The 24047-nt window shown below is 41.9% G+C and overlaps 1 protein-coding gene across 12 annotated transcripts in view; it reads right to left on the bottom strand.

Annotated features, from left to right (window-relative positions):
• Positions 1-24047, bottom strand: part of MAP7D2 (MAP7 domain containing 2) — a 112708-nt gene that overhangs the window by 27207 nt on the left and 61454 nt on the right. For 7 of the 12 annotated variants that reach the window (XM_081793681.1, XM_081793680.1, XM_081793685.1 and 4 more), the window contains 5 exons: positions 23733-23831; positions 21291-21401; positions 19092-19214; positions 13328-13482; positions 10023-10150 (listed from right to left, as the gene is read on the bottom strand). In XM_081793681.1, coding sequence (XP_081649807.1) covers positions 10023-10150; positions 13328-13482; positions 19092-19214; positions 21291-21401; positions 23733-23831 — 616 coding nt within the window. The remainder of the gene's footprint in view (positions 1-10022; positions 10151-13327; positions 13483-19091; positions 19215-21290; positions 21402-23732; positions 23832-24047) is intronic. The other 5 variants (XM_081793683.1, XM_081793682.1, XM_081793684.1 and 2 more) reach the window with 5 other exon arrangements.

Raw genomic sequence — 24047 nt, 5'->3', positions numbered from 1 at the left:
GTCTTAAAAACCAAGAAATTTTTGCTTCTCCTTAGACCTCTCAACTTGGTAATTCTGATTTAGAGGTACTGGAGCAAACTCCTGTCCCCAGGGAACTTCCTTTTTTTTTAAATTAACTTGTTTTATTTCTTATTTTTTTAAATTGTCATCCAAGTTAGTTAGCATATAGTGCAACAATGATTTCAGGAGTAGATTCCTTAGTGCCCCTTACCCATTTATCCAATCCCCCCTCCCATGACCCCTCTAGCAACCCTCAGTTTGCTATGGAGACATATTTATGAGTCTCTTCTGTTGTGTCCCCCTCCCTGTTTTTATATTATTTTTGTTTCCCTTCCCTTATGTTCATCTGTTTTGTCTCTTAAAGTCTCATATGAGTGAAGTCATATGATTTTTGTCTTTCTCTGACTAATTTCACTTAGCATAATACCCTTCAGTTCCATCCACGTAGTTGCAAATGGCAAGATTTCATTCTTTTTGATTGCTGAGAAATACTCCATTATATATATGTGTATAACTGGAGTTGGTGGGCGGGGCCGCAGTCCAACCTGATGTCTGCCCCCAGCCCACCGCTGGGGCCACAGTCGGACTGGTGTGTGCCTTCTCTTCCCCTCTCCTAGGGGGGGAATATACACACCACATCTTCTTTATCCATTCATCCATCAATGGACATTTAGGCTTTTTCTATAATTTGGCTATTGTTGAAAGTGCTGCTGGGGAGGGGAGGGGAGGGAAGATGGCGGCGTAGGAGGACGCTGGGCTCACCGCGCGTCCTGCTGATCACTTAGATTCCACCTACACCTGCCTAAATAACCCAGAAAACCGCCAGAGGATTAGCAGAACGGAGTCTCCGGAGCCAAGCGCAGACGAGAGGCCCACGGAAGAGGGTAGGAAGGGCGGCGAGGCCCACGGAAGAGGGTAGGAAGGGCGGCGAGGCGGTGCGCGCTCCACGGACTGGCGGGAGGGAGCCGGGGCGGAGGGGCGGCTAGCCGGCCAAGCGGAGCCCCCGAGTCTGGCTGGCAAAAGCGGAGGGGCCTGACGGACTGTGTTCCGACAGCAAGCGCGACTTAGCGTCTGGGAGGTCATAAGTTAACAGCTCTGCTCAGAAAGCGGGAAGGCTGGAGGACAAAGGGAGGGAGAGCTGCTGAGCCCCCCGGACGGCAGAGCTCAGCTTGGCGGGGAACAAAGGCGCTCGCCAGCGCCATCTCCCCCGCCCATCCCCCAGCCAAAATCCCAAAGGGAACCAGTTCCTGCCAGGGAACTTGCTCGCTCCGCGCAAACACCCAACTCTGTGCTTCTGCGGAGCCAAACCTCCGGCAGCGGATCTGACTCCCTTCCGCTGCCACGGGGCCCCTCCTGAAGTGGATCACCTAAGGAGAAGCGAGCTAAGCCTGCCCCTCCTGCCCCGTGCACCTTGCCTACCCACCCCAGCTAATATGCCAGATCCCCAGCACCACAAGCCTGGCAGGGTGCAAGTAGCCCAGACGGGCCACGCCACCCCACAGTGAATCCCGCCCCTAGGAGAGGGGAAGAGAAGGCACACACCAGTCTGACTGTGGCCCCAACGGTGGGCTGGGGGCAGACATCAGGTTGGACTGCGGCCCCGCCCACCAACTCCAGTTATACACCACAGCACAGGGGAAGTGCCCTGCAGGTCCTCACCACTCCTGGGACTATCCAAAATGACCAAACGGAAGAATTCCCCTCAGAAGAATCTCCAGGAAATAACAACAGCTAATGAACTGATCAAAAAGGATTTAAATAATATAACAGAAAGTGAATTTAGAATAATAGTCATAAAATTAATCGCTGGGCTTGAAAACGGTATAGAGGACAGCAGAGAATCTCTTGCCACAGAGATCAAGGGACTAAGGAACAGTCACGTGGAACTGAAAACCACTTTAAACGAAATGCAAAACAAAATGGAAACGACGACGGCTTGGATTGAAGAGGCAGAGGAGAGAATAGGTGAACTAGAAGATAAAGTTATGGAAAAAGAGGAAGCTGAGAGAAAGAGAGATAAAAAAATTCAGGAGTATGAGGGGAAAATTAGAGAACTAAGTGATACACTAAAAAGAAATAATATACGCATAATTGGTATCCCAGAGGAGGAAGAGAGAGGGAAAGGTACTGAAGGGGTACTTGAAGAAATAATAGCTGAGAACTTCCCTGAATTGGGGAAGGAAAAAGGCATTGAAATCCAAGAGGCACAGAGAACTCCCTTCAGACGTAACTTGAATCGATCTTCTGCACGACATATCATAGTGAAACTGGCAAAATACAAGGATAAAGAGAAAATTCTGAAAGCAGCAAGGGATAAACATGACCTCACATATAAAGGGAGACCTATAAGACTCGTGACTGATCTCTCTTTTGAAACTTGGCAGGCCAGAAAGGCTTGGCACAAGATCTTCAGTGTGCTAAACAGAAAAAATACGCAGCCGAGAATCCTTTATCCAGCAAGTCTGTCATTTAGAATAGAAGGAGAGAGAAAGGTCTTCCCAAACAAACAAAAACTGAAGGAATACATCACCACTAAACCAGCACTACACGAGATCCTAAGGGGGATCCTGTGAGACAAAGTACCAGAGACATCGCTACAAGCGTAAAACACAGACATCACAATGACTCTAAACCCGTATCTTTCTATAATAACACTGAATGTAAATGGATTAAATGCGCCAACCAAAAGACATAGGGTATCAGAATGGATAAAAAAACAAGACCCATCTATTTGCTGTCTACAAGAGACTCATTTTAGACCTGAGGACACCTTTAGATTGAGAGTGAGGGGATGGAGAACTATTTATCATGCTACTGGAAGCCAAAAGAAAGCTGGAGTAGCCATACTTATATCAGACGAACTAGACTTTAAATTAAAGGCTGTAACAAGAGATGAAGAGGGGCATTATATAATAATTACAGGGTCTACCCATCAGGAAGAGCTAACAATTATAAATGTCTATGCGCCAAATACCGGAGCCCCCAAATATATAAAACAATTACTCATAAACATAAGCAACCTTATTGATAAGAATTTGGTAATTGCAGGGGACTTTAACACCCCACTTACAGAAATGGATAGATCATCTAGACACACAGACAATAAAGAAACAAGGGCCCTGAATGATACATTGGATCAGATGGACTTGACAGATATATTTAGAACTCTGCATCCCAAAGCAACAGAATATACTTTCTTCTCGAGTGCACATGGAACATTCTCCAAGATAGATCATATACTGGGTCACAAAACAGCCCTTCATAAGTTTACAAGAATTGAAATTATACCATGCATACTTTCAGACCACAATGCTATGAAGCTTGAAATCAACCACAGGAAAAAGTCTGGAAAACCTCCAAAAGCATGGAGGTTAAAGAACACCCTACTAACGAATGAGTGGGTCAACCAGGCAATTAGAGAAGAAATTAAAACATATATGGAAACAAACGAAAATGAAAATACAACAATCCAAGTGCTTTGGGATGCAGCGAAGGCAGTCCTGAGAGGAAAATACATTGCCATCCAGGCCTATCTCAAGAAACAAGAAAAATCCCAAATACAAAATCTAACAGCACACCTAAAGGAAATAGAAGCAGAACAGCAAAGGCAGCCTAAACCCAGCAGAAGAAGAGAAATAATAAAGATCAGAGCAGAAATAAACAATATAGAATCTAAAAAAACTGTAGAGCAGATCAACGAAACCAAGAGTTGGTTTTTTGAAAAAATAAACAAAATTGACAAACCTCTAGCCAGGCTTCTCAAAAAGAAAAGGGAGAGGACCCAAATAGATAAAATCATGAATGAAAATGGAATGATTACAACCAATCCCTCAGAGATACAAACAATTATCAGGGAATACTATGAAAAATTATATGCCAACAAATTGGACAACCTGGAAGAAATGGACAAATTCCTAAACACCCACACTCTTCCAAAACTCAATCAGGAGGAAATAGAAAGCTTGAACAGACCCATAACCAGCGAAGAAATTGAATCGGTTATCAAAAATCTCCCAACAAATAAGAGTCCAGGACCAGATGGCTTCCCAGGGGAGTTCTACCATACGTTTAAAGCAGAGATAATACCTATCCTTCTCAAGCTATTCCAAGAAATAGAAAGGGAAGGAAAACTTCCAGACTCATTCTATGAAGCCAGTATTACTTTGATTCCTAAACCAGACAGAGACCCAGTAAAAAAAGAGAACTACAGGCCAATATCCCTGATGAATATGGATACAAAAATTCTCAATAAGATACTAGCAAATCGAATTCAACAGCATATAAAAAGAATTCTTCACCATGATCAAGTGGGATTCATTCCTGGGATGCAGGGCTGGTTCAACATTCGCAAATCGATCAACGTGATACATCACATTAACAAAAAAAAAGAGAAGAACCATATGATCCTGTCAATCGATGCAGAAAAGGCCTTTGACAAAATCCAGCACCCTTTCTTAATAAAAACCCTTGAGAAAGTCGGGATAGAAGGAACATACTTAAACATCATAAAAGCCATTTATGAAAAGCCCACAGCTAACATCATCCTCAATGGGGAAAAACTGAGAGCTTTTTCCCTGAGATCAGGAACACGACAGGGATGCCCACTCTCACCGCTGTTGTTTAACATAGTGCTGGAAGTTCTAGCATCAGCAATCAGACAACAAAAGGAAATCAAAGGCATCAAAATTGGCAAAGATGAAGTCAAGCTTTCGCTTTTTGCAGATGACATGATATTATACATGGAAAATCCGATAGACTCCACCAAGAGTCTGCTAGAACTGATACATGAATTCAGCAAAGTTGCAGGATACAAAATCAATGTACAGAAATCAGTTGCATTCTTATACACTAACAATGAAGCAACAGAAAGACAAATAAAGAAACTGATCCCATTCACAATTGCACCAAGAAGCATAAAATACCTAGGAATAAATCTAACCAAAGATGTAAAAGATCTGTATGCTGAAAACTATAGAAAGCTTATGCAGGTAATTGAAGAAGATATAAAGAAATGGAAAGACATTCCCTGCTCATGGATTGGAAGAATAAATATTGTCAAAATGTCAATACTACCCAAAGCTATCTACACATTCAATGCAATCCCAATCAAAATTGCACCAGCATTCTTCTTGAAACTAGAACAAGCAATCCTAAAATTCATATGGAACCACAAAAGGCCACAAATAGCCAAAGTAATTTTGAAGAAGAAGACCAAAGCAGGAGGCATCACAATCCCAGACTTTAGCCTCTACTACAAAGCTGTAATCATCAAGACAGCATGGTATTGGCATAAAAACAGACACATAGACCAATGGAATAGAATAGAAACCCCAGAACTAGACCCATAAACGTATGGCCAACTAATCTTTGACAAAGCAGGAAAGAACATCCAATGGAAAAAAGACAGTCTCTTTAACAAATGGTGCTGGGAGAACTGGACAGCAACATGCAGAAGGTTGAAACTAGACCACTTTCTCACACCATTCACAAAAATAAACTCAAAATGGATAAAGGACCTGAATGTGAGACAGGAAACTATCAAAACCTTAGAAGAGAAAGCAGGAAAAGACCTCTCTGACCTCAGCCGTAGCAATCTCTTACTCGGCACATCCCCAAAGGCAAGGGAATTAAAAGCAAAAGTGAATTACTGGGACCTTATGAAGATAAAAAGCTTCTGCACAGCAAAGGAAACAACCAACAAAACTAAAAGGCAACCAACGGAATGGGAAAAGATATTTGCAAATGACATATCGGACAAAGGGCTAGTATCCAAAATCTATAAAGAGCTCACCAAACTCCACACCCGAAAAACAAATAACCCAGTGAAGAAATGGGCAGAAAACATGAATAGACACTTCTCTAAAGAAGACATCCGGATGGCCAACAGGCACATGAAAAGATGTTCAACGTCGCTCCTTATCAGGGAAATACAAATCAAAACCACACTCAGATATCACCTCACGCCAGTCAGGGTGGCCAAAATGAACAAATCAGGAGACTATAGATGCTGGAGAGGATGTGGAGAAACAGGAACCCTCTTGCACTGTTGGTGGGAATGCAAATTGGTGCAGCCGCTCTGGAAAGCAGTGTGGAGGTTCCTCAGAAAATTAAAAATAGACCTACCCTATGACCCAGCAATAGCACTGCTAGGAATTTACCCAAGGGATACAGGAGTACTGATGCATAGGGGGCACTTGTACCCCAATGTTTATAGCAGCACTCTCAACAATAGCCAAATTATGGAAAGAGCCGAAATGTCCACCAACTGATGAATGGATAAAGAAATTGTGGTTTATATACACAATGGAGTACTACAGGGCAATGAGAAAGAATGAAATATGGCCCTTTGTAGCAACGTGGATGGAACTGGAGAGTGTGATGCTAAGTGAAATAAGCCATACAGAGAAAGACAGATACCATATGGTTTCACTCTCATGTGGATCCTGAGAAACTTAACAGAAACCCATGGGGGAGGGGAAGGAAAAAAAAAAAAAGAGGTTAGAGTGGGAGAGAGCCAAAGCATAAGAGACTGTTAAAAACTGAGAACAAACTGAGGGTTGATGGGGGGTGGGAGGGAGGGGAGGGTGGGTGATGGGTATTGAGGAGGGCACCTTTTGGGATGAGCACTGGGTGTTGTATGGAAACCAATTTGACAGTAAATTTCATATATTAAAAAAATAAATTAATTAATTAAAAAAAAAAAAAAAGAAAGTGCTGCTATAAACATTGTGGTGCATGTGCCCCTTTAAGACAGCATTCCTGTATCCCTTGGATAAATACCTAGTAGTGCAATTGCTGGGTCGTAGGGTAGTTCTTTTTTTAGTTTTTTGAGGAACATCCATACTGTTTTCCAGAGTGGCTGCACCAGCTTGCATTCCCACCCCAGGGAACTTCTTAAGGAGCTAATGATTCAGGTAGTTTTGACAGTACACAAGAAGTCCAGCTGTGTTAGAGTTTACTATTTTTCCTGCTTGCACTAACTAGAGATGACATGTACAGGGCTCTGGAAAACAAGGTCATTCTATTACTTCTTCTTTGCTGAAGCAGCAGGAATATGCTGCAATACAGTGTAGAAGCAGGTATCCCTCATCCTTTATAAGTTCCCCAGATGAAATACATAGCCCAGAGAGGAGAACGTTTAAGGGAATGATCAGTGAGAGAAAAAAACTCATGATTGGCCCAGAAGAAAAGGGGAGAGAAAGGGCCTGAGTCCTTGGGCAAGAACGGTCCTAGCAACACCCATACCCACCAGCCAATCTGCTCTCACCCTCCAGACTCTAGTGCCCTTCTAGCTTCCATCGCACGGACACATCCTGAGCACCTACACTGCAACAATAAATCCCATTGGGCCTCACCCTCGTGGCAGTCTAGCAGGAGATGATACAGTGCAAGAAGGCCTGCTCCCTTACTTCATGCAGGGCTCTGTTCAAATGTCACCTTCTCAGAGAAGTCTTCCCTGACCACCATATCCAGCCAGCTACTACTCCCCTCTACCACTCTATCATCTGACCTGGTTTTATTTTTCTTCGTGGAACTTCTCACCACCTGATGTATTTGCCTTTCACTGTTAGGTAAGCTTCACAAGGGCTGAGAACACTGGACAGAGAGGACACACTCTGTAGGTATATGATGAAGGAAGGAAGGAATAATAGGGGTATGTACATGAGGCTCTGTGAACACGGAGAAAGGGGTAAATTCAGCTTTGGCTGGTTCTGGAAAGGATGACAGCCGAGCTGAGTTCTGAGGGATGAGCAGTTTAAGTTGGACAAGTCTCTGTCCAGACTAGGCCTGCAAGTGTCCTCACCTGCACCCCCAACTCTCCCCCACCTCACTTGCAGCCTGTTCTAGTGGAGACTTTTCTCACTTATTTGGAGGTTCTCCAAAACATATGGCACAGGGACTTGCATTCATTCATTCCACAAATATTTATAAAGCACCGACTAGGTACCCATTGCTGTTCTACATAGAGGGGAAGTTTTTAACATTTCTTTAAATTGAACTGCATTAAAAAAAAGTCTGGGATTTTAAGTCTCTTTGGTCAAAGTGAGCTTTTCATAAAATTCAGATGATATGTCCTCTAAAATATAAAATAGTTCCATACACACACACACACACACACACACATATATAACAGAATACTATTCAGCCATTAAAAAAATGGAATCTTTCCATTTGCAACAACATGGATAGACCTTGAGGTTATTATGCTAAGTGAAATAAATCAGACAAACACTGTACTATCTCACTTGCATGTGGAATCTAAAAAATAACCAAACCAAACAAAACCAAGCTCACAGATCCAGAAAACAGACTGGTGGTTGCCAGAGGGGAGAGGAGGGTGGGGGAGTGGATGAAATAGGTGAAGGGGGTCAAAAGGCACTAACTACCAGTTATAAAATCACTAAGCCATGGGAACGCAATGTACAGGAGGGTGACTACAGTTAATACTGTATATTCAAATAGTGCATATTTGAGAGTTGCTAAGAGAATAAATCTTAAAAGCCCTCACAAAAAAAAAAGAAAAAACATTTATATTTATGTATGGTGATGGATGATAACTAGACTTATGGTCATCACTTCATAATGTATACAAGTATCAAATCATTATTTCGTCCACCTGAACAAATATAATGTTATCTATCAATTATATCTCAATTAAAAAATATAAAATAGTTCCTGAAACACACAATCAAGATTTTCAACATCAAAGAGAGCACAGAGCCCACTGGTAACTTGCTTCCAAAAACTGAATTCTCATCTCTACAGAGGGCAACAATCCCCTTAGTTTACTTTAGTGAAATTTACAATGATAATGATGATGAAACTTGCCAGCTACTCTCCATGCAGGGACCATGATTCAATATCCAGGAAAGACAGGGGTGTAATCTGGAAAAACCCCCATACGAACAGGCTTTTCTCTCTGTTAATGTCCCACACTAACACCGGAGTAGTGACATGTGAATGGGGTTTGCAAGAGAGTAATATCACAACCAAAAACAGGCAATAGGAGCACAGAAAGAATGCAATGGACTTAAAACAAAACAAAAACTTGATACTATTAACTCAGCAATACCTTATGTAAGGATTTTAATTATAGAAGAAAGATATATCAATAACAGTCTATAAAAACCATAGTGTTCTCTGAACAAAATAATAATAATAGAGAAAAAGTCTCTGTTAGAAAGCAACAAATTAGAAATACGAACTGATGTCACTCTGAAATATTTTAAACAAATTCCCAAACATTCATTAAATTTGTTTTATCCTATGTTCTTTGAAAAAAATTGATGTACTAAACAAGTGTCACATGATTCTCTCTATATAAAGAGTTTCCCATTTTCCCAAATTAAAATTAAAATCATAGTTCTCTTTCTTTCTCAGTAAGTACAACTGAAGATGTTTCCATTCTACTGGACTGAGTTATTTCCTGAGTCATTCTTGTTGGTTACTGTAAGAAAAGTATTTTAATGACTTAAGAGAGTGGTTACAGTGTGAATTTGTTTTTCAGTTACACAGTTTCATTGGTGAGCTCATCTAATTCTTAACAAAAAAAATACATAATGGCTTCATTTAAAAAAAAAACAACAAACAACATACTGCTGATGGTGGCTGACAAGTTATTATTGCCTCTCTGTTGAAGACACAGATGAGGGAAGGAAGAGAGTGAGTGTACAAACACATGAAGTTGAGCACCCAAGCACAATGTAATCACTCTAGATGCAGGTGTAAGAGAGTGTCAGAAAAGCAGAATGGAACTGATGGACCAAAGGAGAAAATTCTGAATGATTCATCTCAGTAAATCAGAATCTTGTACTTAGCAGGCAACAAACCCCTGAAGAGCCCATCATTTATCCCAAAGATACACAGACAGTAAATGATATAACTCAAGGTCCAGCATTCCTCCTGCTTGCCTCTTGGACTGGCCACGACTCACGTGGCAGCAGGAAGCACATGCTGCACCGTACAGAGCCCCACCAAACTGCCTTAATGGTCTGACTGTGGCAAAACAGAAAAATGCTTACTTGGATGTCACTGGAGAGGATGACCGCTTAGAAATGCTTCCTGGAAACTCACATCTTCTCAGAGGAGACCCGAGGCCCACGCTGGGAACAGAAGCTGTTGTTCGAGGGCCTCTCTTCATCTTCTCCGTCTGAAGGGCACACAGAATAGGTCAGCCATGGCCCATAACTGGCAATACTTCTACAATTTCTATAAACACCTCAGATAAAAGTGATGCATAGCTTTCTTTCAGAAAGATCTATATGAAGCTACAGTGCTTCCCACAATGGGCATATCTGCAGGGAAGCACCATGAGATCATCATAGTGAGGTCATCCAATAAAAAAAAAAAACCACTTCTGCCCCAAAATGCAAAGACTTTCTATTCTTTGTTCTCTTGCAAAAAGCTGACAACATAACCATGCGATGATTCTGGACATATAGAAACTGGATTACCTGGGGAGGCTGCATGGCTCAGTCAGCTAAGCATCCGAGTCTTCAGCTCGGCTCAGGTCATGATCTCACAGTTCGTGGGATAGAGCCCTAAGTCGGGCTCTGCACTGACAGCTTAAGATTCTCTTTCCCTCTCTCTCTGCCCCTCCCCCACCTCAAAATAAAGAAATAAACAAAAAAAAAATAGAAACTCGATCACTCATCATCAGGAAAATGCAAATCAAAACCGTCATGAGCTATCACCTCATACCCATCAGAATGGCTAAAATCAAAAACAAAAGAAACAACAGGTGTTCGCAAGGATGTGGAGAAAAAGGAATCCTCATGTGCTGTTGGCAGGAATGCAAACTGGTGCAGCCACTATGGAAAACAGTATGGAGGTTCCTCAAAAAATTAAAAATCCAGTAATTCCTCTAATAAGTATTTACCTAAAGAATACGAAAACACTAACTCAAAAAATATATATATGTACCAGGGGTGCCTGGGTGGCTCAGTCATTTAAGTGTCCAACTTTGGCTCAGGTCACATCTTGCAGTTCGTGAGCTTGAGCCCTACGCTGGGGTCCGTGCTTTCAGTGCAGAGCCTGCTTGAGATTCTCTTTCTCTCTTTCTCCTGCTCTCTCTCCCTCCTTGCCCTTCCCCCACTTGCAAACACTCATCCTGTCTCAAAATAAATAAACTTAAAAAAAAAGATATATGCACCCCTAGGTTTATTGCAGTTTTACAACAGCTAAATTACAGAAGCAGCCCAAATGCCCACAGATAGATGGAGTATGTGGCATAAATGTCCAAAAAAAAAAAAAAAAGAAAGAATATGTGGCATATATATACAATGGAGTATTAGCCATAAAAGAGAATGAAATCTTGCCATATGCAACAACATGGACCGATCTAGAGGGTATTTTGCTAAGTGAAATAAGTCAGTCAGAGAAAGACAAATACTCATACGTGGAATTTAAGAAAGAAAACAAATGAAGAAAGAAAAAAAGAGATAAACCAAAAAACAGACTCTCAAATACAGAGAACAAACTAGTGGTTGCTGGAGAGGGGAGGAGATAGGCCAAAGAGGTGAAGGGGAGTAAGAGTATACTTACTGTGATGAGCACTGAGTAAGGTAGAGAACTGTAGAGTCATTATATTACACACGTTAAACTAATATAACACTATATGTCTGGACTGGAATTTAAAACATTTTTAAAAGAAAAAAACTGGGAAGAGTACAAAAATATATAATCACTCAAAAAAACTACAGGTGGAAATAAATGTGGTTTTTAACACTCAGGACAGTGAGCTGTGGACTCTTAACAGTGTACCTGGTGTAACAGCGACTGCAACCCCATAGACTTGTCCCTCTATGTCTTCTCCATGGTCTCTGGTCAGCAAGAGGCAGTAGGCACGGCCTCCGTGCCTGGCATGCAGTGGGGGCTCCACAAGGGTGGTTCCCCTCTCTCCCCATTGCACTTCTCCACAACAAATCCTCATTTGGCCCTCCCGCTCCCACACACGTTAACCCCCTTCCACAGTAATTGACTTTTTAGTAAAACCCAAGGGTCTAACACACTTACTTCTCATGTAAGAACCTCAGGGTCACAGTGGATTTTAAAAATACAAATGGTGGGGCGCCAGGGTGGCTCATTTGGTTGAGCATCCAACTCTTGATGTTGGCTCAGGTCAGGAGCTCACAGTTGCTGAGAATGAGCCCCACACTGAGCTCAGCTTGGAGAGCGGAGCCTGCTTGGGATTCTCTCTCTCACCCTTTCTCTCTGTCTGTCCCCCACTCATTATCTCTTTCTCTCTCAAAATAAATAATCTTTTAAAAATCTTAAAAATACATGTAGTATTATAAAATAAATGCCCAATAGTACAGTAATGTGGTACTTTTAAGACAAGTCCACATGTCATTTGATGCTCCTTGAGTGAGTGTGGGTTGGTCTCAGTGATCTGTTTTTAATGAACAGCATATGGCAAAACAATGGTATATAACATGTGAGATTAGTGCATAAAAGGTGCTACAGCTTTTCCCTTGTGCGTGCACACACACACACACACACACACAGCGCGCGCTCGGTCTCTGTCTTTCTCTCTCAGATTTCCTGCTCTGGAGGAAGGCAGCTGCCATGTCATTTGGACACTCACAAGCAGCTCTATGAAGAGGTACACACAATAGGGAACTGAAACCAGCAGCCATGTGAATGAGCCATTCTGTAAGAGCCCCAGCCAAGCTTTCAGATGACTACAGCTCTGGCCATCATCCTGACCACACCCTCATGAGAGACCCTGAACCAGAATTACCCAGCTAGGCCATCCTCAATTTTTGACCCAAAGAACCAGTACAGTAATAAACATTTGTTTTAAGCAGCTAAGATTTGGGGTGATTTGTTATGCACAACTGATAACTAAAAAAAGTAGTATGGTATGTATAATTTCTAAATAAATATACATAATTGGGAGTACCTGTTCAACATTTGTTTTACTGATGGTATCAGTATTATGTCAAAAATGTTTGAAGGCCACTGTTATGGACTGAAGGCTGACCTAGAACCTTAGTTCTAGTCGCCCGCAGAGGCAAGAGTGGCCCAGAATCAGACATTCTTAAAAGCAGAGAGAGGACACTCAGAGCATTCTTTTTGACTCCTGTCCTCCGGAGGGCAGGCTATAATAAGAACAAGGTCTTTAGGAAGTTGTTCCAAGGCACTAAGATTTAGGAAGATGCAAAAAGTTAAATGGTTTTCCAAGGATGGATGAAATTTTAAACCAAATTCACCACTTGAGCAGTCTCTGGAGGTTGATGGAAACAGAGACCCCACGTTAAGCACAGGGAATAATCACACTGTTAGATAAACCAGTCCCGAGGTGAGTGAGTGGGTTTCAACCTACCGGAGAGGCCTCCGCTCCTGCAGGGGCTCCTTTCCCAGAATCTCCTGTGCCAGATGTAGATGTAGTCTTCTTCCTCTCAGCACTCCGAGTGGGAGAAGACTTGTAAGAAGATTTAAGAGGGCCAGCAGGAGCTACACGAGGACAGGCATGGGATACTAGAGAGTTAAAATATCACAAAGAGATAGGGAGCACAGATGGAAAAAGTAGGGGGAGCAGGGAATTGGGAAGAACACATTTCTGTTAAAATGTGACATGGGCAATCCACATTCTCCAAATATCACCAAACTTTTTCTAGTATATATGCAGAATAGACGCTATCTTGAAAGACTCCCATACTCAATGCTCAAGAGCCCAGTTAATTTCATGAGTTCAAAGTCTGGGCTTTGGAACCAGACAGAACTAGCACTGTCACCAAACAGCTAGATCACTTTGGGCAGATTACTTAACCTCTCTAAACATCAATTTCCTTGTGCAGTTCAAGAGTTAACACAGCAGGCCTGACTACTGTCTTTGGAGAGGCCTACTTACAAGATTGGCCCCTGATCAACACCTGGGAACTTAGATTTCAGAAGGGCTCTTACCCCCTAACTGACCAGTAGCTCACTGTGCCTCTGCTATTTGTGCAAACAACATGACTTATTGTGAAATTCGGGTATATAATTGACAGAGGGTGCCTATGTGACCAGCCCTCAATGAAAACCCTGGGCAATGAGTCTCTAACGAGCTTTCCTGGTCGGCAACATTTCACATGTGTTATCACAGCTCGTCGCTGGGGGAATTTTTTTTTTAACGTTTATTTATTTTTGAGACAGAGAGAGACAGCGCATGAATGGGGGAGGGTCAGAGAGAGGGAGACACAGAATCTGAAACAGGCTTCAGGCTCTGAGCTGTCAGCACAGAGCCCGACGTGGGGCTCGAACTCACGGACTGCGAGATCATGACCTGAGCCGAAGTCGGCCGCCCAACCGACTGAGCCCCCCAGGCGCCCCAAGTTGGGGGGGGGCGGGAATTAAGCACGTCCCGTGTGACTCCACTGGGAGAGGACTCTTGGAAACTTGCACCTGGTGTCCTCTGGACTTTGCCTGTGTGCCAGTTCCTTCTGCTGATGTGCTGTGCAGCCTTCCACTCTAACACGTCACGGCTGTGAGTGCCACCATATGCTGAGTCCTAGCAATCACAAAACCTGGGGCTGGTCTTGGAGACGCTGATACAATTGATGCGAGAAGCAGGAACTGTGAGCTTGACCCTGATTCATTGACATATGGTAAAAGTGGTGTTTGAAAAACAAAGGCTGAAGGGATGGAGGATGGTGACCTTCTGGTGCCTGGTGGCTATGGAGTCAGCTACCATATCACACAGAAGCCAAGCTGTTGTGTGTTGCAAGAGGTGAAATACCTATGCTATTTGAAGATAACCCATCCAACTCCAAGAGCTGGCTTGCTGGATCCCCTGGCTGCTTTTCGCCACACTGGCTAAAGTAAGGGGAAGTAAGGGGAAAAATACAACCCAGGTGATGTCTTTGGTTTTTGTTTTTTCCCTCAAGCGGGAGCGAGGCACAACCTCCTTGTTCTTTGCCATCGGTGGTTTGGCTGGAAATTAAAACTCTAAGTACTGGAACCAGAACAAACCTTCCTACCTGATTCTTTTTGTGCTGACTTTTGTATAATGGAGCCTCTGGAAAAAGGGAGACATGACAAGAGAGCAATCTCCAGACAGAGAGATACATAAGGAGTTTTAAAAATCAAGCCAGGACTATTACAGATACAGAACACCCTGTATACAGATACAGAGCCTAACCTGTGAAAGTATCACGGATACTGGCTGCACCATCTGCATCATAGACAAATGCTCACGGGAAAGAGCTTGTTTTCTGATGGGACCATCTGACATGGGACTGCTGGTCAGCTCTTAATTTCTGATGCAGAGCCTAATTATATTCCTAACTTGTGATTCCTGCCACAGCTGTGAGCTGGGACAGAGTACTCACAGGGAGTATGACCCCTTCACCCAGCCCTGATGATTAGACTCAACACCTGCTGACAAGATTTTTGGTATTTGACTTTCTGGGATGAAAGTTTGTAACAACGGACTGGGAATCTGACTCTACTTCCCTCCCTTCCCTTTCTCCTGCTACACACACTTGAGGAAGGCAATTTGTTGAATGCACCTGTTCCCAAGGAAGGATTGCTTTTTTCTAGGCTATTCATTGCATAAATTAATAAGATTACAGAGATGGCAGTTGATGCAAATCTATCTTGAAATTTTTTTTTGAAAATTCAGGATTTTGTTCCTGAACATGAGTGTCTTTCTGGTTAAGTTAAAATTTTTTGTAAAAATGCTCTTGTCCTTCTGACATTCAACCTTTCCTTATGAAAGGTCATTTTAAAAATAGACGACTGAGAAAATGTAAAGTTTCAATTACTGAATGGGGCACACTGGTAACAATAAAAACAACAACAACAACAACAACAACAACAACAAAACCTAGCACCTGGAATGGTGCCAGGGAGGGGAAGGACATTTGTGATTTCTATTTTCCAGAACTGTTCCTGAGAACTCTCCCTTCTTCTGGAGGAAAAATCATGCTGCCTGTGCCAGCTGCTGTGAGTGCTTCACATTGCAAGTGGACTGCTGAGCCCAAGTTGCATGTGACAGTGGGACTGTGAACCACAGGGTGGGCCAGTTCCTGCAAAGTCCCTAAAGAACACCTCCACATGCTGTCCGCACTCAGCAGGCAACGAACTTGTGTTGTTGACAGAACTGTTTAGAACTGGCCACCTCACTGGAGCGCCTGGGTAGCTCAGTCGGTTAAGCGTCTGACTTCAGCTCAGGTCATGATCTCACACTCCATGAGTTCAGGCCCTGTGTCATGCTCTGCACTGACAGCTCAGAGCCTGGAGCCTGCTTCAGATTCTGTGTCTCCCTCTCTCTCTGCCCCTCCCCAGCTCATGCTCTGTCTCTCTCTCTCTCTCTCTCCCCCCCCCAAAAATAAATAAAAATGAAAAAAATGAAAAAGTAAAAAGAACTGGCCACCTCAGGCAGTCCCTCTGAAAACAAGGACCCAACTGAATTCCTTGGGCCAGACTAAGAACCCTGGGGCGGGAAGACCCTTGGTGGGAAAGACACAAAGGGGACAGGTTGCCCTGTGGTGGCCAACCAATGTATGTCCTGCTGGGGGCTCCCCAACACTGTAAACCATCTCCAGGGGACATGTGTGCCCTCAGGGATTATATTTCTTAAGTTCTGACTACTGTGATACTGCCTCAGCCCTGAAAGACTCTGGGACAGCTTCACCTTTACTGGTCAAGGCCAGGCTGGGCTGGGCCTGAACTGATGCCTTGGGCCAGGTTAAAAAAAAGAAAAAAGGTTCATAGAGAAACTTACTGAGGAAGTTACCTGGCTTTCTAAGACAGACCTTTATGGCTAATGGTCTGTGTTTTAACTGGCTAAGTTCAGAACCTCTAAAGGGCGTAAGTGAGGTCAATACCATAGATTGGCCTCAGCCTGCTGTATAGAATCCTGCTGATGACAATTCTGCTGTAATGGTGCCTTCACCAAGGACCAAGGGGATAGACTGAGCAGAAAAGAAATACAAAGCAGATCTGACTGCTGGCCTTGGAAAGGCTGGCTTACAAGGTTGGCCCGGGCATCAGGGAATCTGGATTTCGGGAGGGTTCCCACCATTAACCGGTAAAAGTAACTAGCTCACTGTGCCAAAGCTGTTTGTACAAATAGCATGATTTATCCTGAACACTTGCTTTCCTTCTGACAGTCTGGAATTTGGGTATGTACCAGGCAGGGGGTAGCTACGTGACCATCCTCCAATAAAAACTCTGGGCAGTGAGTCTCTAATAAGCTTCCTTGTAGGTAACACTTCATACATGTCACAACTCATTGCCGAGGGAATGTGCCCTATGTGGCTCCAGAGGAAGAGGACTCTGGAAGCTTGTTCCTGGTCTTTCCCAGACTTCATCCTATGGCCTTTTCCTTTTGCTGATTTTGTTCTGTAGCCTTGCACTGTTATAGATCATAGTTGGGAGTACTCCTAGAGAATCACTGACCCTTCAAGTGGTCTTGAGGACTTCCTGACACATTCCTTGTTCTCAAAAGGGAGACCTTCCTACTTCTCAGGCATTTTTTCCGTTTAAGAGATAATTCATGTACCACAAAACTATCCTTTAAAAAGTTCATGATTTAGTGGTATTTAGTATATTCACAAGTTGTGCAATTATAACTACAGTTAAATTCCAGAATATTACCCCCAAAACAAACCCTGTACCCATTAAGCATTCATTCCCCTTCCCCATTCCCTCAGTCCCTAGCAACCACTAATTTACTGTCTTTCTGGATTTGCTTATTCTGGACAATTCATATAAATGGAATCACAGAATTTGTAGCATTTGTGTTTGGCTTCTTTCACCGAGCATAATGTTTTCAAGGTTCATCACATAGCATGTATCAGTACTTCGTTTCTTTTTATAGCTGAGTAATATTCCATTTTATGGATATACCACATTTTGTTTGCCCATTCATCTTTTGGACATTTGGGCCGTTTCCACTTTGTGGCTAATATGAATAATGCTGCTAACAACTACTCAGGTACAAGTTTTTGTGTGTTTTCAATTTTCTTGGGCCTGTACCTAAGAGTCCAGTTGCTAGGTCCACATGGTAACTCTATGTTTAACTTTTTGAGGAACTTGCCAGACTGTTTTCCAAAACAAGTACATCATTTTATATTCCCACCAGCAATTTATGAAGGTTACAGTTTCTCCATATCTTTGTCAACACTTACTATTTTTCCTTTTTTCTTTGAATTTTAGCCATCCTAGTAAGTGTGAAGTGGTATCTCATTGTGGTTTTGACATATATTTCCATAATGTCTAATGATGTTGAGCATCTTATCATATGCTTATTGGCCATTTCTTTATCTTCTTTGGAGAAATAGCACAATTACTCAGAAACTAGTAGGTTGCTTCTAGAAATCAGAAGTAGATAAAGGATTATATGTCATGTCTATGTCATCTAACTAAATACACTATCTTGGGAACTAAGACCACACCTGCCCTAATGTGGACACAATGTTGCTAATCTGCAAACAGAGAATGCCAGCCCTCATTAATCTTGCTATGACAATTTGATCCGATTTGGTCAAGAAAAGGTTTTCATAGGGTGGCCTGGAATTTCTCAGACTTCAGTGTATCTGTCTTCCTTACAAGCTCCCAGGTGATACTCATGTTGATGGTCCATGGGCCACCCTTTGAGTAACAAGGCTCTAGACATTTGAGCTCTTACTATTGTAAACATTGTCCTATCTCATTTAATTCTCATGACAGTTTAAAGTAATTCAATTTTATAGATAAGGAAACTGAGCCTTAGAGAGGTTAATGAATTTACCCAAAGTGGAAAGAGCTAGTAAGTGGTAAATCTGGTTATGGTATTCCAGACATTGTGGTTTATAGGCTACGTTGCCAAATCACTCTTTAAAAAAGTGTACTCACCTCCATAGCTCATGAAATAGATTTTTTTTCCCCCTAATCCACATGCCCTCAATCATAAAATAATTTACTTACCTCTGTGACACTTAAAAGAAAAACAACCATAGCAACAGCAAAACACTGGTGGGTAGAAAATGTGATTAACCACTGAAGACATTTCACAAAGTAAGCAAATGGGAAACAAAATACAAAAATTCAGGAATAGTTCATAGATCAACCAACATCACTTTGGGCACTTTTCTCAGTGTCACCAGCTTGGCCTCTTTTACCTGAGTCACTGGTTTGCTCAGAGAGCATGAGTGTACTTCTGCTTCTGGCTAAAGAAGCCTGTGTGGGAGTCAACAGTCGCATAACAAGAAAGGTTTCCATGGGACTAAGGTGTGTGCGATGAGCTGAGGGATGGAATCAAATGAAAATTTTAAAAAGCAAAATTAAAACAAAATAAAATGTTTAAAACAACACAGAGCATGATGCAAATTAACTTTTGGGTGGCAGAATGTGGAAAATAAAAATATTCTAGCAAAGGATGTCTTCGGAGTTCATTATACTAAAATAAAACAAATGATGTCATTTGGAGTTTGGGAGAGTGTGGTAATTCTTTTAGGGTGCGAGAATTCATTCAGTATGCTATTACAGTATTACAATATTACCTGTATCATGTGAAGAGAATTAGCCCATCTCCCAAGATGTAATATGGACTCAAGAAACCATTTACTCACCTAGTAGATCTAACATTGAAAAAAAGATTACTCCTACGAAACACTTTAGGTTCTCTGTTAAAAAACATTTCATTATACACCGATTTTGTTAATGTATAAATATGCATCTGTTCATACTTTTTCCATGTAAATAAGGGCAAAAAATAAATAAGAACTACAAAAATAAAAATAGCCAACTTATCAGCTTAAATGGAAGTAGTAGTAGTCATAATTTAAAATTCAGTAACCAAAATGTCATTTTGGATGGCTTTGGAATATATTATACGGTAATGAATTAACTATTCCATTACTTTGAATTTTGGGGTACCCATTAGCCAGTAAATGGTTTGGGAATTGAAATTTTTCAGTTTATAATCCACAAGCAGATAATTCAGTTGCCAAGAATATGTACTAACATACTGATATCTTTACATAGTAATCATTGCAAATATGAATTTAACACCAATATGTAACCCTGTGAATTAATGAAAACATATGGAATACACTCACTATGGAACAGCTATACAGAGTTAAGAGCAAGTAGATGTTTTCTCATTCACCTTGCAGTTAATTCAAGGTTTCCAGCATTCAGTTCACCCATGAACTGCATCAGGGATCAGCAACACTGACACTTACAGGGTTTCTGACCTGACAGCCTCTGTGCTGAAGGTGCAAGATCAATGCCAGTGAAAAACAACCAGAAAGGCACACTGGCCTATTCAAAGTCAAAACCCGTTTCCTGCTTGCCCTTTGGTAATGCCTGACCTGTTAAATACTTCACTGGCACCTGACTCTTCTCCAATAATGCTTTAAAATACGTGTTTAGGGGCGCCTGGGTGGCTCAGTCGGTTAAGTGACCGACTTTGGCTCAGGTCGTGATCTCACGGTTTGTGAGTTCAAGCCCCGCGTTGGGCTCTGTGCTGACAGCTCAGAGCCTGGAGCCTGCTTCAGATTCTGTGTCTCCCTCTCTCTGCCCCTCCCCTATGCACGCTCTCTCTCTCAAAAATAAACAAACATTAAAAAATTTTTTTTAAATAAATAAATAAAATACACATTTAATGCATGGAGAGCATCATTCTCTTCCCTAACCTATATACTCTGGAAGGTGTAAGTTCCTGCTTTTAGTGACTTATCTGAGCCTCAATTAGAACACGAGCAGTTTTAAATCTATTCAGTTTCTGGAACCGGCACACGTCCTACACATGCCATCTTCCACCTCAAAATGAGTGCCAGAACAGGCCACCCATTCTTTTCTCCTTTTAAAGCCTTCATATTAGTTCTGAACTTGTTTTCAAACAGAAATGGGCAGGCCTACAAACCACAGACAATAGCATAGCCCCATTTTTTTCATACCTGTAAGTTTTCCATGAACCTCAGCCTGATGACTTCTGCTGTTTCTGGCTAATCAACTAGATCACATCAATCAATAACCAGGCAGTTACTTTTTTAACGGTCTTCTCTGCCCACTGGTCAATTAATTCTAGGGCAGGATAACTCCTACATGCACTGTAGAAAATGGAATAGTCTCTTTCAGACTGAAAGAATATCATTAATTCCTGCACCTATTCAACAACGATCTGACTCTAAAGAGTGATGCCACTTTCCAAAGTCCCATTAAGTGAGGTCCTGAGGCTCCCACATTCAGACCACAAGGCTAGGATAATGGAGGTATTTGCAGGAGGCTCAAGGGGTTCTCACAAAGGCCGATGTTAAGACACTCACACTAGAAAAGAGGAAAACTACAGAGACCAGGTCTACTTGTTCACTTGCCTCGGTCTGGGGAATAGGATATTGCCACGGTGGATGAAGACAGGCGCTTACTCATGGGAGGCTCCGTCTGCTTTGGCAAATTCATGGCTGATGTTGAAAGTTTGTCACATGCTGCAGAGAAACGCATTAAAGACATTGGTATTCACACCATTGTAGATCGAGAAACACATATCCCAAAGTGTTCTTCCTGTCCTCATCCACACGTTTCCTAAACTGCTGTGGCACAGCACACTTCTTCCATCATCCTGCTACATACTTAGCCTATCTGGAAATGCCCAGGCCACGGCAGTCATCAGTCTGAAGCAGGATCTTCTCTTCAATTTCAAACGTTCAACCTCACTCAACTGTTCAACTAAAGCCACACTAATCCCACCAGCAAATCAACTCCTTGTGTCCAGGGACTTTTAAGCACATTCAGACTACACAAAAACAAAACCAGTCTAGACACAGAGACAAATCACCACTGGAAAATGTTCTATGGTCTGAGACTGAGCTGAAACCAGACTTTCTGACAGTTATCTACAGGCTCAGGTTGGAGAGAGAAGTAATGTGTACTGCAAGAAGCTGTATTTAAAGCAGAACCACCTTTAGCAGCTGGTTTCTTCCTCTTCTCAAGAGATGGGATCACAATGGCCCTTTCTCTAGTGCTGTGACTATTTATGGTTAGGATTTTAACACATGATCTGGGATCTGGTGTTCTTAACTTGCAGCCGTTATTTTATTTTAGACTGGTTTCTAAATTAAACCATTATAGCAAATGAAGAGGTGCTGATAGTGCCGTGCCACGCCCTATCAAAGCCTGAGGCAAAAGGAAAGATGTATGCCCTTGGCTTTAAAGGAAGCAAACTCATTAATAATATTTTCAAAATCTACTCCTCTCCTCATACTGTTTTCAAATGTGAAAATTGCCATGTTTTACAATGTGTCATCAAATGACAATCTTAAGTAATTTTTAATTGTCTTAAGCTGGAGTGAAATTATAATAAATTCTATTTTGGTATAAATAAAATATTTAAATTTAAAATGATGTGAGATTTGGTGCGCCTGGGTGGCTGAGTCAGTTAAATGTCCGACTTTGGCTCAGGTAACGATCTTGCGGTTCATGAGTTCAAGCCCCGGGATGAGCTCTGTGCTGACAGTTCAAAGGCTCAAGCCTCCTTCAGATTCTGTCTTCCTCTCTCTCTCTCTCTTCATTTCCCCCACTCATGCTCTGTCTCTCAAAAATAAATAAAAATATTAAATTTTTTTTTAAAAAATGATGTGAGTTTTAGTAGACCTACTCAATTTTTCAGCATTTTTTCTGAGTACTTCAATGTTCTGAAAAAAAAATTAACCAGTAGAAATTACATAAAACCAAGTGTAAAAGGGTACACATTTCCCCTTTTGCTGTAGGCTCCGTTATGGCTGACTCAGTATGGTACTCGCCTTTAGAAATTGGATATTTTGTTCATCATGGATTATTACGCATTTAGATTTATTCAAATATTAATTCATCTCGATAACTTAGATCTTTGGTAATGCTTTAAATTGTGTGTCCAAGTCACATATTGTGCTTGCCTCGCCCTGGCCCGAGCCCTGCGTGTGATTCCCAAGGGGTAATTATCAACTCCTACCTACTGCCCCTCTCTGTTAAGGGAAGACCAGTGCCACATTAGAGTTAACTTGGCCCATGCAGCAAAGTGTCTGCTACTCAGCAACACCAGTAAGGATTTTTCTTTGTCAAAGGAATGCTGGAAGCCAAGGATATTTATTCCTACTGCTGTAACTTGACCTTCCGTATTGCTGATAAATACTGCATCCTGTTTACATCTTGTTTTTCTTTGCCAGTCAAAGATGGATTAAATTTCTAAAGTCTTTATTAAATGGAAGCAAAATTTTACTAATTCTGCTCTTGTTCTAGGCACTAAGAATTTCCCAGGCCTGTATCCAAAAACAGAGAGCCTATTAGATAGAGTAAATCAAAAACAAAGCAAACTTATCTCCTTTAGATTTCCAGTGCTGGTACCGATAACCTCACTACCACTCTGTCTCAAACACCTCTTCCAGGAATCTATCATATTAACACACAGAACTCTCTAAGGGCACAGGTTTTGGTAACCAGAAGTGACTGAAACACCTTACTACTTCATGCCTAAAACCAGTAATTAGTGAGAGTATTAAAGATCTAAATGCACATAAGTCAAACACTGACAAGATTTTCAAGCAGCAGTTGGTGAGCTAAGGATGAAATGTCTCCAGGGCACTAGGGTGTAAGGCATGCACAGCTCCACGATGACAGAGGAACAAAGAAACATGGGCATGTCATTCACAGTTCTAGAAAAAAAGTTCTAAGGGGTCAGTCTAAGAAATCAACTAAGAGTGCTTGAGACAAACACGGTGATGGAGGAGGATGATCAGTACAGTCATCACAAAACGCCACGGTGCGGTGAAGCTCAGATATACCGTTGGTGGACTCGGCAGCGGTGGCACTGGTCCCTGGGTCCGGAGGAAGGGTGCTGGATGCTAAACCTAGAGGAGGGGGTGGGGTATTTTCTGATTCACCTACACAGCAAAAAATCAGAGCAAAGAGAGGTAAAAGAAAAAAGTCCCAATTTCTGGTTGAGTTTAGTTTCTAACTAGGAAATTAGAAAAAGTAACTGAAATAGGTTATTGACTTCTCCAAAAGAAAATAAAGTATATTCACTGACAGAGGGTAAAAGCACAATACAGCGAAGTCAAGAAACTGTACTACAAATGGAATCCATCTGTTTTCAGAAA

Source organism: Panthera onca, chromosome X (assembly GCF_046562875.1).
Source record: "Panthera onca isolate mPanOnc1 chromosome X, mPanOnc1 haplotype 2, whole genome shotgun sequence".
NCBI lineage: Eukaryota > Metazoa > Chordata > Mammalia > Carnivora > Felidae > Panthera > Panthera onca.
Note: the sequence above shows the minus strand (reverse complement) of the source record. Positions and strands in the feature narration are given on the sequence as shown.